Consider the following 16,202-nt stretch of genomic DNA (forward strand, 5'->3'; position numbering starts at 1 on the left):
ATGCAAACATGCTATCATACTGTATGCTAATTGAAACATGCCCTAATCTAACCATCATAAGCTGGTAAATAAAAGGGAGAAAGACGTGGGGTTGGAAGACATACATCACACACACGCACACTTATGACAATATTTCCCTCGCGCAGAGGGTCCAAATAAATAATACAGTCCCGAATAAATAATTACAGTCCAAATAAATACAAAACCCTAATTAATTAACAAATTAATCTAGGAAAGCAGTAAATCGGCACGCAAGTCCATGGACTGCCTCAGCTCTGTTTCGAATGATGAATGATGCATGCTCGGGTTGCCTTTGTCGGAAAATCCCTTGCGATGCCCCGGTTTGCCTCTGTTTGCAATTGTTCTTGGAATGCGTGCCAAGCTCCGAAAGGCTGTCGATTTCTGATTTGCTGCAATAGAGAGCAACAAAGGGGCATGGCAAAGTATTTTCACGTATGTATGCATGACTACTCTTCAAGGAGTGTAGTCCTCGATCCTCGTGCCACCAATCACGCATCTCAATGCATGATGGCCGAGGAGTCGATTTGCACAACTTAATATGAAATGAATGCACATATGGACACAACAAGGCCTAGACTCCATCATGGATAATCTGGAATGTCGGCGACAGGGAATTGAGACACGTTCCGTCACTCGGAGTACGAAACGTACCTCGTTTCCCGTGCTTGGGCTAACTCCTATCCCAAACACTATGCAATATGTATGATATGCATGAATGCAACCCTAACATGCAACCTAGCATACGTAATGCTATAAAATGGCATACACAATGCACGATGTAACGAGGCATACATAATGCTCTAACATACGACCTAGCATACACAATGCTATGAAATAAAATGGCATAAACAATGCACAATGGACTTACACCAACATGAGTGGACCTCGGCCACACTCACATCGGTAGCCATTAGATGAAAATGAGGCACTCGAAATGCGTGCACATATGCACGTAAACCGAGGACCAAGCCTAAGGCATCAAATGCCACTCTATCAAAGCATGGCAAGGCATGGAACATGGTACGCAAACATGAAAATTTCAGCACTGAAATATGATACAAAATGGTCCTGAATCACGAAAACATGGCACCCGATGCATGGAATGGTCCCGAAACACAAAACTAGGCACATGCATTGACCTATAGCTATACAAAACATGCATTATTTGATCATGAAGCATGAATACAGAACCAAGGTAGTCCCAAAACATGCATATTTCCAGTTCAAAGCATGGCCAAAAGATGCTAGCAAGATGGCCTAACATAGCATGCAAGTTCGACTAGCAAACATGGTTTACATGGAAAGTGTATGAAGCATATGGAATCTCACCAAATCAGAAAAAATCAGTGAATAAATCATGTGAAAATAGGCCCAAATAACCACTGACATGCAAACATGGTATGCAAAAATAATGAGTTACTTTGGAGGGCCATGCAAGGAGTTATTAAGCACATGCAAGGTAGACATTTATCATGGCATAAAAAACTATGAAAATAAAATATGGTAGTCCTAAAACTCACCAAATTGACCCTGGAAAGTGACTTCGAAGCATGCAAGGTAGGGTCTCTTTGGAAGGCCAAAAGGGCCACCAAACAAGAGAAGGAGAGAGGGGGTCACCCCCCTCTAATCTTGGCTCTCAAAATAGTGTTCCAGCCACTTAAAATCCATTGGATTTCAGTGGCTAGAAGGCCAAACAAAGCATGCAATTGGGGCTTAGGTGTAAGGCTCAAAATGAGAGGCAATCAAGCATACAAGGGAGCATATGGCCTCAAAAAAAATAATGCCCTTAATAAAACATCAAGAGGGCCTCAAAACAAAACTTTTTTCAGTTTATAACAAATCTCGAAAATGAACATAAATAGGGCTAATCTATCATGCAAAAATGGCCCTAAAAGAGAGAATAGAGACAAGGGACAGCATCTGGCCCCAAACAGTGAAGATCCCTTCAAAAAAGTTTAAGAGGGGCTCAAAACAAGGCACTTTACAGTTTACATCAAGTCTCGAAAATGAACAGAAATGAGGCTAAATCAGGATGCAAGAAAAAGGCCTAAAAGAGGGATAAAGAGGCAAGTGGTAGCTTCTGGCCTCAAACAGAGGAAAGCCCTTCAACAAAGTTTAAGAGGGGCTCAAAAAAAGACATTTTACAGATCAAAAATAAGCCTAAAATACCATGCAAAAATATGCCTAAAAGAGAGATAAAGAGGCAAGTGGCAGTAGGAGACCTCAAACAGCAAGAGGTCCTTGATCAAACATGAAAAGGAGCTCAAAATATGACTATTTCCAGTTTGGGTCAGAGCCCAAAAATGCAAGAAACAAAGGCTAAGAAAGGATGCAAAATAGAGCCAAAAGAGAGGGAAAAGAGACTTACCCTTGTAGCCTAAGTCTTCAACAGCTTTTGGTCCAAGAAATGATGCTCCTAGCCTCTGGAAATAGCCTTCAAGTTGCTGGAATGGAGGTGGAGGTGTGGTGCTATGGATTGGTGTAGAAATGGCCAAGAACCAAGGGTGTTTTGAGGGTTGGAACAGAGAGAGAAGGAGATTTAATGCAAGAGCTCCAAAACAAATTTTTGTAACCCCCAAACATGGAGCTGAGGTGCTGGTTTTATAGAGGAGAAGAGTAGGGGAATGGGAGGGAAAATCAAATTCAAATTTCCCCCCCCCCCCAAAAGGCAACCTCCCGGATACAAAATCTGGGGGGAAACAGGGGGTACAGCTGGAACACACTTGGAGAGAGGATTTTGGCCGGCCAGGTTCAAAAGGTTCAGGTGGCCGGCCGGCCACCCCCCCATGGTTGGCCGACCAGGGGTCAAAAGGGTCAAAGAAGATTGCTGGCCGGCCACCTCAAAAAATGTGGCCTCCCATGTATGCACAACACAACTATGTGGTCAAAACCCAGAAAATGTGAATCAGGAGAGAGAAAAGCCAACTTTTTAGAGGGGTTCAAAAGGTTCAAAGACAATTACTGGCCAGCCTATCAATATTGGTGGCCTCCCAGGTGTGTACAACACAAATATGGGGTTTAGGGCTAAAGAAAGTGGCCCCGGGGTGGTCAACATTAGCTTTTTAGTGAGGAAAACGGGCGACAGAGAGCGATGAAGAAATAAAGCTGGCTTTTCAGAACAATTGTTGGCCTCCCACCCTCCTACAAGCTTCCTAACAATGAAAATAAGGTCTCCACCAAAAATAAACCAAAACGGATGCAAAACGGAGGTTCGAGGATCGAAACGCGCGGCCCGGGGCCCCGAAAATGGGCTGTTAAGCACCGGAGGTGGCATTCGACCACGAAGTTGGTCTCTCAGGCCACAGTGTTTCTCAAAAGGAAGGAAATAAGGTGTATACCAAAAACCGGAGCAAACGGAGGTGGTTAGGTGGTCCCGAACCGAGGCACACGGCCGTCGGCTCCGAAAAATTGGAAACCAGGCTCCAAACGGGAAGAATGGCCTACGACCACGAAACGTAGCCTACGGCCACTGAGAGATGATCTACAAGACCTCTCCCTCCCTTCGGGAAGAGAAAACGGAAAAAACGGGACCTGGTTCGCAAACCGAGGCAAGACACGAAAGAGTCCGGAAGTCCGGAGGCAAGGCTTGCAGCCGGGACTCTAAAACTTCTGAACGAGCACAATATGCAATATCACCGAGCGCTCAATCAGTGACGTCTGAGTCTTAAGGTCGGTCAAAAATGGGATGTCTACAGTTAGGGGTGTGCGCGGTGCGGGTCGGTGCGGTTTGAGAGAAAAATAGAAACCGTATGGCGGGTGGCGGATTGATAAAAGTGTCACTAGAATTTGCTATTTTCCTTATCGAAAACCGGCGGTTCGGTTGGCAAATAATGGCGGATTTGCCTTGGCGGTTCAAGCGGATTGGCGGTTTATAAAAAATATAATTCAAATTACAAAACTTAAATCAAAGAGTAAAAAAAAGACGAGAGATATCGTAATGTTAAGCATCTTGTGAAGCTTTCTTCTGATGCAGCAAGTGTAGCAACAACATGATAATATCAACGACTATACCATCAGTTCATTACAAGCATCTGTGGAAGCTACAATGATCAAATACAATACATAAAATTCCCCTCGAGCAGTAATGTAATACTATATTCTAAGGTATAGAACAACAAGCAAACTTAAGTAAAAAAGAATTTTTAGAATCCTATAAAACATGATTTAATAGCGGTGCGGGTCGGTGCGGTTTGGAAGAAAAATAGAAACCGGCGGATTGATAAAAGTGTCACTAGAATTTGCCATTTTTCTTACCAAAAACCGGCGGTTCGATTGACAAATAATAACGAATTTGCCTTGGCGGTGCGGTTCGGTGCGGTTTTGGCGGTTTCGGCGGTTTCGGCGGTATTATGCACACCCTTATCTACAGTGGTGAATTCATTACCCTAGATTTTCCCTAAAATCAATAATTCCAGTTTTATTTTTAATTACTAGTTTAATCTCTTAGTATTTTAATTATTATTAGTTTATGAACAATCATCTCTTTGATCAAAATTAACTTAGGAATTTAATAATTAAATTAGTTTAATTTCACATTTGTCCCTGTGAATTGATACTTGGATTTACCATTATTCTAAGGAATTTGGTACAATTTAGTATTTATTTTTGGTGTGTAAAACGACCCATCAGTATTATTCAAAAAGATCTCAGTTGCAGCAACGTGTTCATCAATGGCAATGTGCACAGCATAGATGGCGAAGGTCTGCTTGTGGCGGACCTAGTAGACTATGTCGCCGTTGCCATGGTCAAAGGCCTAGAGTTTTTCTAGACCGACAACAGTGATTGAGAAGGGGGAGGAGTGGGAAGTTAGAGGTGCTGGTAGGAGGGGTAAGGGGAAGAGTGGACAGTTGTCTAAGGAAGTTTGAGATTAAGGTGGTGGTGGCCATGGACAACTGCCATGGAATAAACCTACTTGCTTGGGGTGAAATCCAAAAATCAGATTCATTCATCTAAGAATTTAGGAAAAGAGAGAGAGGGGTTTATATACATATAATTTCTTTTAATCTCTTTCACCTTTGTTGCTAGATTCACATAGTGAGAGAGAGATACCAAGTCTTCAATGGAGGTCTCTGATGAGCAGTTGGCCAGAAGGTTTCTTCTATGATGATTTGTCGTTTGAATAGAAAATGAACAGGTAAAAAATTTTAATAGTTGATAAAAAAAAATTGAACAGATTAAAAATTTGAACACCTAAAAAAATTTTAAACAGATAAAAATTTCAACAAATAAAAAATTTGAATAGATAAAAAAAAATTCAACAAATAAAAAATTTGAACAGATAGGACTTTTAACAGATAAAAATAATTTCAATAGATAAAAATAATTTCAACAGATAGTCAACAATAAGTGAAACAGATAAAAAAAGTCCAAGGGTAAATTGGAAACAAAATGTTTTCCAAGAACTCTCACTAAACTATTTCACAAAGCGTGGACCTCTAACAAAAAATCTCTCTTGAGCCTAATGTCTTATACTCTCCTTATATTGGATTTATCATCAATTAATCCTATAAAAAAAGAACATAAGCCTAAAAATTATGTAAAATTATGATTGGTCCCAACTTTTAATTTATTGTTAATGTAATTATTCTCCACATGTGTGTTTTTATAATAATTGTTAACTTAATTGTTGTCATTGATTAGAAATTTTGGCGTTTGTTAGAGGACTTACTTTCGGCTGGAACCTAGAACAACTAATAATAGGACAACTAATAATAGGATTGGTCATTGTCATTGATTAGCAAAAATTGTCCTCTGTGATTGTTTGGGACCAAACTGGGTATCCAACACCCCTGCTCCTTTCATTGCTTTTATTGCTTCGGACTCTGCGTTTCTCATACTCCAAATGCTGGTAGTAAGGCTTGGTCTGGGTTGAAAGTTTGGATGGAAGAGGTGCCACCTCTTTTAGCCTATGTGGTCTTTAGTGATGCTAATTTGCGATTGTAGCTCAATTTCTTTGTTTACCTTTCTTTAAAATATATATATAAATTTAAAAAAATTAAAAAAAAAAGAAAAAAAAAAGAGGAGATCACATAAGAAAAGATTTGAATTTTTCATGTAATCAATAAAATAATCATTGATTATTCTAAAATTCAATTATAATTATTATTATTTTTTCATGTGGATCAATAATTGTAGTCTCTAGTAGACAATTTCAAATATTGTAGGTGTTTTAAGTTCAGTTTCCTCTTATTTACAATTCAAAATGAGTGTTTGAAACAGCCTCACTAGGAATCCAAAATTTGCTTACATAGATTAAGATCTTAACAAATTATTACAAGAACTTAAAAAGATATAAATAAAATAATTTCATTTTTTTATTTCATGGCTTAAATACTCACAAATTGTCAAATTTTGATAAACACTCTAAATGATGAATGTGATCTAGAATGGAATGTAGCTACAATTATTATAGATATTAAAATAAATATTTGGAGACTCCATGTATTTCTAAAGTATCAAGTCTGTAATTAAATCAGCCCAAAATTAGTTAGGTTTGTAAACATTAATTAACCCTATATAATGCTTTATAATATTACTACTTTCTCAACAACCAAAAAAAATTAATTAATTGGATTAATAATTCCTTAAGTTTCACAAAAAGTATGTTAATTTAGTTTTATGAAACATTTACTGTAATTCAAATAAATAAATAAATAATAATAATAATAATAATAAAAGAGTCATTTACATCCATTCACATTGTCCTTTTTCAACTTTCATCTATTACATCAATAATTTTGAATCTTTGATTTTCATATATTCAATTAATGAATAATAGGATTAAGGGAAAAAAAAAGAAAAAAAAAAATCCCTACACTTCTCTCCTATTTGAGAAGCTTTGCTCTTATTTCAGTTGCTGAGTACGGTTGTTTTGGCAAGTGGTAATCAATGTGCCACTGCCAATTGTTCTTATTTTAGTTGTTGGTTGATCCTTTTCTTTGTTTCTTCTTTCGAGTACCTATTTCTTTTGATGGTGGTTTTCCCTGTTTAGTTTTGTCCATATTTTAGTTTTTTTTCTTCTTAAAGGTGTGGTCCTTGTCTATTAGATGTTGGTAATTATAATGGATATTGTGGGGATATATTTTCTGAGTACCAACACGTGGCATGGTGACGCCGACGTGTCAGCCGAGGTGCCACGTGTCGTGGTAGTTACGCCGAGGTGATCTCGGAGTTGCCGAGGTTATCTCCGAAGATATCGGAATCCGAGATAAGCGGATAAGGGACAAGAGTCCTAGGACAAAGAGGAGACTTAGCCAAGATAAGGATAAAGCTCTTAGGGAGTTTATCTTTATCTTTTAAGGAATCCAAGTAAGCACAGAATTAGAGTCCATAGAAGTCATGCTTTTAGTATGACTTGGATTGAGTTAATTATAAAAGAGAGGCACCCCCATGGGTCTAAGGTATGCAATTTATGTTTTGAGCAATAAGTTTAGCACTTGATTATCTTTGAGAGATATACTGACTTGATCGTTGGAGTGCCCCCGGGTGGAAGAACCACCGCCGGAGCCTTTTCTTTCTGTTATAGGTTAGCTAAAGCCATCTATTCTGCCGGTGCTCTCCAGTTGATTACTAAGCGGGCAGTGTGGTCAGAAAATCACTCACACAATTTGGCGCCGTCTGTGGGAAGAAGGAATAATAGATGGCCAGTAACGGACAGAAGGAAAAGATTGGGAACAACGCTCCCGCTGGGAGTGGTAGACCAATTGACCTTGACATTGAAGGAGACAACCACAACACAGAAACCCGTGACCAGAGTCACAGAGAGAAAGATGTCGTCCAGGAGGGCGACACTTCGAAGAAGACAGACCAAGGAAAGTACTACAATGAAGATAACCTCCAGGTATGGAGGGACAGGTGCCTACGGAGGGATGAAGAAGTAAAAGAATTGGCAAACAAGTTGGCAAACCTACAGTCAGTCGTCAACTTCATGATGCAGAATAATGTGATGTAGCCACCATACCCGATGCAAGATACGCTGATGTCAGCAATTAATACCCAGAAAGGAGGAAGGAAAACAATCCCCGAAGTCCCTCAGCACACCAGGAGTGGAAGGCACTCTCACCGACCTTCCAGGGAAGTCGGACGAGAAGAGCCAAGGCAAGAAGAGTCCCGAAGGACGCATCACACGAAGGATCCAGAGCCCAGAGAACATCGGCATGTACAAGGGCAAGCACTCTGCTTTGACACAACCCACAGAGAAAAATCGAAACGGTCCCACCACGAGGCCGAAAGTAGTATGCCAAAAAGACTGAAGTCCAAAGATAGCCGAGCTCCAGGGAGGAGTAAAGAAGACTTGAGGAATTACCTCAAGAGGAAGCAACAGAATGTTGAAGCCGAGGTAAATTCCCCAGTTAAGCCGAAGACACCATTCTCGGTGGAACTGGACAAATTCGAAGCACCAAAGAGATTCAGTATGCCGAGGTTCTAAATTTATGATGGTAAGTCAGATCCCAACTTTCATGTTGGACTATACCTAAATTCAATGGCATTATATAGTGGAAACGAGCCGTTGCTCTGCAAAGTATTCCCCTCATCCTTTGGGGAGATTGCATCTGATTGGTTCCATAAACTACCAAAGGGAAGTGTAAAGACGTGGAAAGGCCTGGCCGAGATATTTGTGGCCAGGTTTGTGACCAACAAGCTACAACCCCTGAGGGTCGACGCTCTTATGGCTTTAAGAATCACCAAGGATGAAAGCCTGAGGGCCTACGCAAAAAGGTACTACGAGGTGTTCAATCGTATACCCGAATGCAACCAAGAAGTAGCGGTCGTGTCTTTCAAGAACGGCCTGAAAGATGACTGCCCATTACGGAAGTCTTTAGCAAAAACATTGCCAAAAAGCATGGAAGAACTCATGGCGAGAATCGAGAAGTACGCCAGAGCCGAGGAAGATACGTCGGGAAACAAAGAGATGAAGCAGGAGAAGGGAAACGGCTCGCCAAAGCGAGGCCGAGGTAACAACGGGCCAACTAAACAAAAAACAGAATTGAGGTCTAAACAGGCGGTGACGACAGTGTTCCGAATCCCCATCCATAAAGTCCTGGATCAAATTCGAAACCAACCCTATTTCAGAGCACCAGGGGAATTTATGGAAAGAAATGTTGGTAGGCGTTGTGCCTACCACAATGAAGAAAGGCACCCAACTCAGGGCTGCAGAGCCTTGAAAGCACACTTAGAGAACTTGGTAAGGCAAGGCCTTCTGAGGGACCTGGTCGATGAAGCCAGGACAAGGGAAGAACAGGCAAGATTGCCTCAAGCACCAGCAGCACCACCTCCCCCAGCACAGTAACCACAGGTAGGAGGACCACGGGTGGTTAATGTGATCCACTCAAGGGTCAACGAGAACGAAGTCAGAGGAGAGACCCAGAGGGTAAGGCATTTACAGCATGTCTACCAAGTCGGAGAAAAGAGACATCGGCCAGAAGAGCGCCAAGGACCGATAATAGCCTTTACTGAAGCCGACCTGGAGTTGGTCCAACATTCGCATAATAATGCCTTGGTAGTATCCCTCCAGGTTGGGGAATGCCAAGTGAAACGCATCCTGATAGATCAAGGCAGCTCTTACGACATCATGTATGTCAGATGTTACAAGGAGCTGGGCCTTCACCCTGATGACTTGGAGCAATCCAACGGCCCAATGGTCGGCTTCAATGAAACGCCGACATGGCCACTGGGGGCAACAAACTTGGAAGTACAAGCTGGCACTAAGAAGATCAAAACAGAGTTTCTAGTAATTGACACGCCCTCACCATACAACATCATCTTGGGAAGGCTGTGGTTGCATGCAATGGAGGCAGTTCCCTCAACGCTGCATCAATTACTACGGTTCCCAACAGAACATGGGATTGAAGAAGTCAAAGGAGATCAACTGCAGGCAAAGAATTGCTCCATGGCAGCAATGAAGTCTACCTGCAGCGTACAAGAGCCAAAAAAGGCAGAAATTGAAGATGAGGACGTAGAAGTCCTAGAAGACGTCAGCAAAGAACCAGCCGAGAAGAGCGAAGAGGCGCTAAAGAAAATCCTTGTCCAGGATGGGGATGAAGAACGGTTCTTTCTTCTCGGCTCAGGCTTAACCGAAGAAGAGGAGAAAGAGTTGGAAACTTTTCTAAGAACCAACATTGAGGTGTTCGCCTGGACACCTTATGAAATGCCTGGCATTGACCCCGAGGTCACTTGCCACAGACTGAATGTCGACAGGTCGGCAAAACCTGTGATTCAACGAGCCAGAAGACCGACGTTGATGCACGTCGAAGCAGTAGAAGAAGAGGTAGACAGACTTTTGGAGGCCAGGGCCATCCGAGAAGTTCACTACCCGACATGGCTGTCCAACACAGTAGTGGTGAAGAAGAAGAACGGCAAATGGAGGGTTTGTGTAGACTTTACCAGCCTCAACAAAGCCTGCCCCAAAGACTGCTTTCCTCTACCCAAAATTAACCAGCTAGTAGATGCTACTTCAGGACATGAAAGGATGAGTTTTCTGGATGCATACAGGGGGTACCACCAGATTGCCATGTACCCTCCAGACGAGGAGAAGACCACGTTCATCACCCCTAAAGGCCTGTACTGTTATAAGGTAATGCCTTTTGGGTTGAAAAACGCGAGGGCAACTTACCAAAGATTGGTAACCAAGATGTTCAAGCACCTGATTGGAAAAACGGTAGAAGTCTACATCGATGACATGGTCGTAAAGACCAAGGAATCTAAGGGTCATCTTGCCGACCTAAAAGAGGTCTTTGATATACTCAAAACATACCGGCTCCGACTCAACGCATCAAAGTGCGCGTTTGGAGTTGGATCAGGTAAGTTTTTAGGGTATCTGGTAACAAGAAAGGGCATTGAGGCCAGCCCAGACCAAATCAAGGCCATCCTAGAGCTGAAGAGCCCGACGTCGGTAAAACAGTTCAGATGCTTACTAGAAGGGCCGCAGCCCTAAACAGATTCATCAGCAGAAGCTCAGATAAGTGCAGACCCTTCTTCAACCTGGGAAAAAAATCCACAGACTTCCTGTGGACAGAAGAATGCGAAGCTGCTTTAACCGACCTGAAGAAGTACTTGACCACAACTCCAGTTCTTTCCAATCCAGAACCAAGGGAAGAACTGTTTTTGTACTTGGCAGTTTCAGAACACGCAGTCAGTGCAGTGCTAATCTGAGAGGAAAAATGGGAGCAAAAGGCTGTTTATTATGTAAGCAAAACCTTGGCCGATGCAGAAACAAGGTATCTACCACTAGAGAAATTAATGCTAGCCTTAGTAATGGCCTCAAAGAAGTTGAACCATTACTTTCAGGGGCACAAGATTGTGGTCCTAACAGAGCACCCACTGAAGTCCTTGTTGCAATAAGGAGACTTAACAGGAAGGATAGCAAGATGGGCAGTAGCCCTGGGCCAGTATGACCTGGAGTTCAGGCCGAGAATAGCAATAAAGGGCCAAGTTCTAGCCGACTTCGTGGCAGAATTCACACCTGAAACCGTCGAACATCGGGCTCCGTTGAGCCAGGATGAGCATTGTCCCAGCAAGCAAGGCGAATCCCAGCCAAAGGCAAAAGAGCAAAGGAAGGAAAAATTCAGACCCTGCAGCATCTACATCGGCGATTCATTCAGACTGTTTGTTGATCGAAGTTTGAACCAACAAGGAGCGGGGGCAGGAGTACTGCTGATATCTCCAGATGGAGAAATAATAGAACAGTCCATCCATCTGGGGTTCAAGGCCTCAAACAATGAAGCGGAATATGAAGCATTAATTGCAGGGCTAAAACTGGCAGCAGCAGCAGAAGCAGATTAGGTAATAGTTTTTTGTGATTCACAGCTTATTGTTAACCAGTCAACAGGAGAATTTGCTGCCAGGAACGAAAGGATATCGACATATGCAAAAGAGGTCATCAGATTGGCAGCCCTATTTCAAAACTCCCGACTACTCCAAGTTAGCCGAGATGACAACACCCACGCTGACGCGTTGTCTAACCTGGCAAGTTCAATGCAGACTGGAAAAACAAGGACAATTATGATTGAATACATATCGGGCCCGAGCATAAAACCACAGAGCACAAAGCAAGAAGTAATGTGCGTGGACTTGGGACCAAGCTGGATGGATGCAATCGTTGCATTCCTAAAAGAGGGAAAGCTGCCAGAAGATCATAAGGAAGCACATAAAATCAGATTGAAGTTGGCCATATTCAGTCTGACAGCAGAGGGCCATCTCTACAGAAGGTCCTTCACTGGACCCCTCTTAAGGTGCGTACACCCTTTGCAAGTTGAAGATTTTCTATACGAGATTCATGAAGGGATTTGTGGAAGCCACGCCGGGGGCAGATCATTAGCCCACAGGGCCATTACCCAGGGGTATTGGTGGCCCTACATGCAAAAGGATGCTGAAACCTACGTGAAGAAGTGTGAACAATGCCAAAGGTTTGCACCATTGATACATCAGCCAGCCGCTGACCTGAACCCAGTATCCAGCCCTTGGTCGTTTGCCCAATGGGGCATGGATCTTGTGGGGCAACTCCCCCAGGCAACTGGGCAGAGAAAATACTTGCTGGTAGCAACAGATTACTTTACGAAGTGGATAGAGGCAGAACCCCTTGCCAAAATCCAAGATGTGGACGTCAAGAGCTTTATATGGAGAAACATCATCACCAGATTTGGGATTCCAAGAGCAATAATTGCCGACAACGGAACACAGTTTGACAGCAAACTCATCAAGAACTTTTGTGCGAAATTCAAGATCAAGAATTACTTTTCAACACTAAGTTTTCCCCAAAGTAATGGGCAAGCAGAAGCATCCAACAAAGTAATTTTAGATGGATTAAAAAAGAGGCTGCAGGCAGCAAAAGGAAAGTGGGTAGACGAGTTGCCCAACGTACTTTGGGCATATCGGACTACGCCGAGAAGATCAACAGGGGAATCCCCCTTTGCCATGGCTTATGGCACAGAAGCAGTCATCCCATTGGAGATCGGCATCCCAGGGATCAGAACCCAGGGAGTAAAGAATGGCACCAATGACATACTCTTAGCCCGAGATCTGGATCTTTTAGAAGAACGAAGAGAGAAAGATGCAATTCAGCTCGCAGTATACCAGCAACAGCTTGCCAGAGCTTATAACAAAAAGGTCAATCCAAGAGATATTCAAGTCGGCGACCTAGTCCTGAGAAAAGTCGTCGGCAACAAGAAGGATCCCAGAGAAGGCAAGCTTGGCCCAAACTGGGAAGGACCCTACAGAATTACTTCGGTATTAGGCAATGGAGCTTATCGGCTTGAAGACAATGAGGGCAAAGCATTACCAAGACCTTGGAACACTTGTAATCTGAAATTTTTCTATCATTAGATGTCCATTATCTTTGGCCGATGTCATCAGTAAAATCTTTTCTGAATTCTTCAAACACATATGATTGATAAAAGATACACAATGTTAGACATGAATAATGAGAACCCAAGTGGAACTTAGGTTCACATTGGGGGCAGAGAGAAGACAGAGACACTTAATTCACTTGTTGAAATTTGTAGCAATTTACAAGTTGAAGTTAAGCTGGTTCCTTATCTTCACTTGTTGAAATTTGTAGCAATTTACAAGTTGAAGTTAAGATGGTTCCTTATCTTCACTTGTTGAAATTTGTAACAATTTACAAGTTGGGGTTAAGCCGAGATTATTCCTTATCTTCACTTGTTGAAATTTGTAGCAATTTACAAGTTGAAGTTAAGCTGGTTCCTTATCTTCACTTGTTGAAATTTGTAGCAATTTACAAGTTGAAGTTAAGCTGGTTCCTTATCTTCACTTGTTGAAATTTATAGCAATTTACAAGTTGAAGTTAAGCCGAGTTTACTGTTTCTCTTCACTTGTTGAAATTTGTAGCAATTTACAAGTCGAAATGAAGCCGAGGTTATAGTTTGCACACTTGTAGCAATCTACAGGTTGGTCCGAACCAAAGAAGATGCTTAACACTTGTTGAAATTTGTAGCAATTTACAAGATAATGTTAAGCCGACAAGTGATCATATGTTGAAATTTGCAACGATTTACAGGTTGAGTAAAAGCTAAGTATATTGTTTAAACACTTGTTGAAATTTGTAGCAATTTACAAGTAGATCATTGCTTAAACACTTGTTATAACTTGAGAAAAGTTTTCAGTATATGATAACACTTGTTGAAATTTGTAGCAATTTACAAGTAGGTTAGACTAAGATCACTGTATAAACACTTGATTGAAACATTAAGAAACGTTCGCAAAGTTGACATTGAATAGTATATGTTTTACACTTGTTCAAATTTATGAAAAGTTTGCAGGTCAGTATCTTGCCGAAGTAAAGCTTGTAGTTATTACACCCGAGATATGTAACCCTGAGAAGATTGCGCAAAGGTGGCAAAATATAAAAGGCATGCAAAATATTCTAAGTACAGAACCATGCAGAAGCAAATGAAGAGAAATTAAAAGATTGAAGCATCCATAGAAAAACAGTTGCAGTTATGTACAAAGAAAGGCACATCGGCCATGAAAGGAAGCTTACATTATCCAGAAAACAAAACAAAATACAAGGGTGCAAAAGAAAAGATATGAAAATTAAGACTTTTCAGCATCAGCAACTGGCTGGATCTGAACCTCAGAAGTCTCCTGGAGAGATACCTCGGCTTCCTTATCTGCGTCGATCTCGGCAAGTGTTTCATCAACGCTCTTACCAACTGGAGGAACATCAGATGACGCTTGCTCAGGAGTGGCCTCCTTGATAACCTCCTCATCCTCCTCATGAGTCAAGTCTAGGACTTGATCATCCTGAGGAGGAGACTTGATCTCACCAGCCTCATTGGACTTCCTTACTAAAGCCTCGTCCTCACCTTCCTCCTCACCTTCAGACTCAGATTCAGACTCTCCTTCAGGTTGACTTGATGGAGGAGGTGGGGGGAACGGCAGAGGAATAGCGTCGGCTTTGCGCAGTAGCGAATCGTCAGGAATGTTAAGCTTCTTGGCAAGGGCCATCCAACCAAGGGAGAAGCCCCTGTTGCATGCCTGCCTGACTTGAAGTTTGTATTCCTCAGTGACGTCGGCCATGCCCTGGGCGTAAGCCTTCTCATCAGCTTCCTTGATTTCGGCTTCTTTGGTTACCAGAACCTTCTGAAGCTCTTTTTCAGCTTGGGCCTTTTTGACCTCGGCCTCTCTCTTTTCGGCCTCAGCAACTTTTCTGATAGCCTCAGCAGACTCCGTTCTGTTGGGCCTTAGTGGCAACCTCGGCCTGATCTTCCAGCTTTTTCATCTTTGATTCAAGAGTTTTGTTCTCCTTTTTCAGGGCAGAAACCTCCCTCTTCATGTCGGCCAATCTTTGCCGATTTTCAAAAGATTGCATTGAAAACGAATGGGCATGCTGGATGGCCTGAAAGAAAATATAAGTGTTAGAAAATATTTTAAATATGAAACAGAAAGAAAAGTCAAAAGTTCAAAGCAGGAACACTTACTTGAACGGAGTGCTGGAGCATTAAAGCGTAGTTCTCATACTCACTATACTCAGCATTTCGCTCCAGGTCCCCTGGAAGGAGAAGAGCGGTGCTGAGGGCGATACCGACGTTAATGTCGTCGGCGCTTTCACTAGACATGATTGGCCTGTCCTCCAAAGTAAACTTTGGGGCCCAGGAGACGTCGTGATTTTTGGACCCCGTAGCCGTTGCAGAGGACGACCTCGCTTTCTTTGACTTTGAAGATTCTGCTGGCTTTGTTTCAGCCCACCTTTTTGTGGAAATAGAAGCGGTCTTCTCATTCCCAGCCGATTGTGAAATTGGCAGAGTATCTTCAGTCTCAACTACAGTGGCTTTGGTCTTGGGCTGAGCTTTTTTGGTTCTTTTTGGCTTTGATGGGGGCATGGATTGGGTTGGTTGAGCGTCAACATCCGTAGGAAGGTCGGCTAGGAGATCTTGGGCAACAGGCTTCGGGCGACCCATCTCAGCAGTTTTGACGAGTCGACGCCGACGTTTCCTTTCTGGTATTGGGACTAAGTATGGGGCTGAAGTTGATGGTTGATCGACTGGATCAGAGGTTGACCCTTGATCTGTTCGTGATGAAGAGGCGGTTTGAGTTGTGGCAGTAGAGGGAGAAAGGCTTTTCTTCTTTCTTTTCGGGACGTCGGGCAGAATCGATTTGTATGTGGGAATGAAGTTTAGGAGTAGAGGTGCTTTTCTTTTGTGGACAGGCAAGTCCATGAGCTT

At 42.5% G+C, this 16,202-nt stretch overlaps 1 protein-coding gene across 1 annotated transcript; it reads right to left on the minus strand.

Moving 5' to 3' along the window:
- Nucleotides 1–15,196: 15,196 nt before the first annotated feature.
- Nucleotides 15,197–16,196, minus strand: LOC145789429 (uncharacterized). Its single transcript, XM_082865901.1, has 2 exons — nt 15,459–16,196; nt 15,197–15,376 (listed from the first exon to the last, which is right to left on the minus strand). Exons 1-2 carry the CDS (start codon nt 16,194–16,196, stop codon nt 15,197–15,199), a joined length of 918 nt encoding a protein of 305 aa, XP_082722027.1.
- Nucleotides 16,197–16,202: the final 6 nt, after the last annotated feature.

The sequence above is a fragment of the Camellia sinensis genome, chromosome 4 (genome assembly GCF_055761805.1).
Source record: "Camellia sinensis isolate YWXY chromosome 4, ASM5576180v1, whole genome shotgun sequence".
Lineage (NCBI taxonomy): Eukaryota > Viridiplantae > Streptophyta > Magnoliopsida > Ericales > Theaceae > Camellia > Camellia sinensis.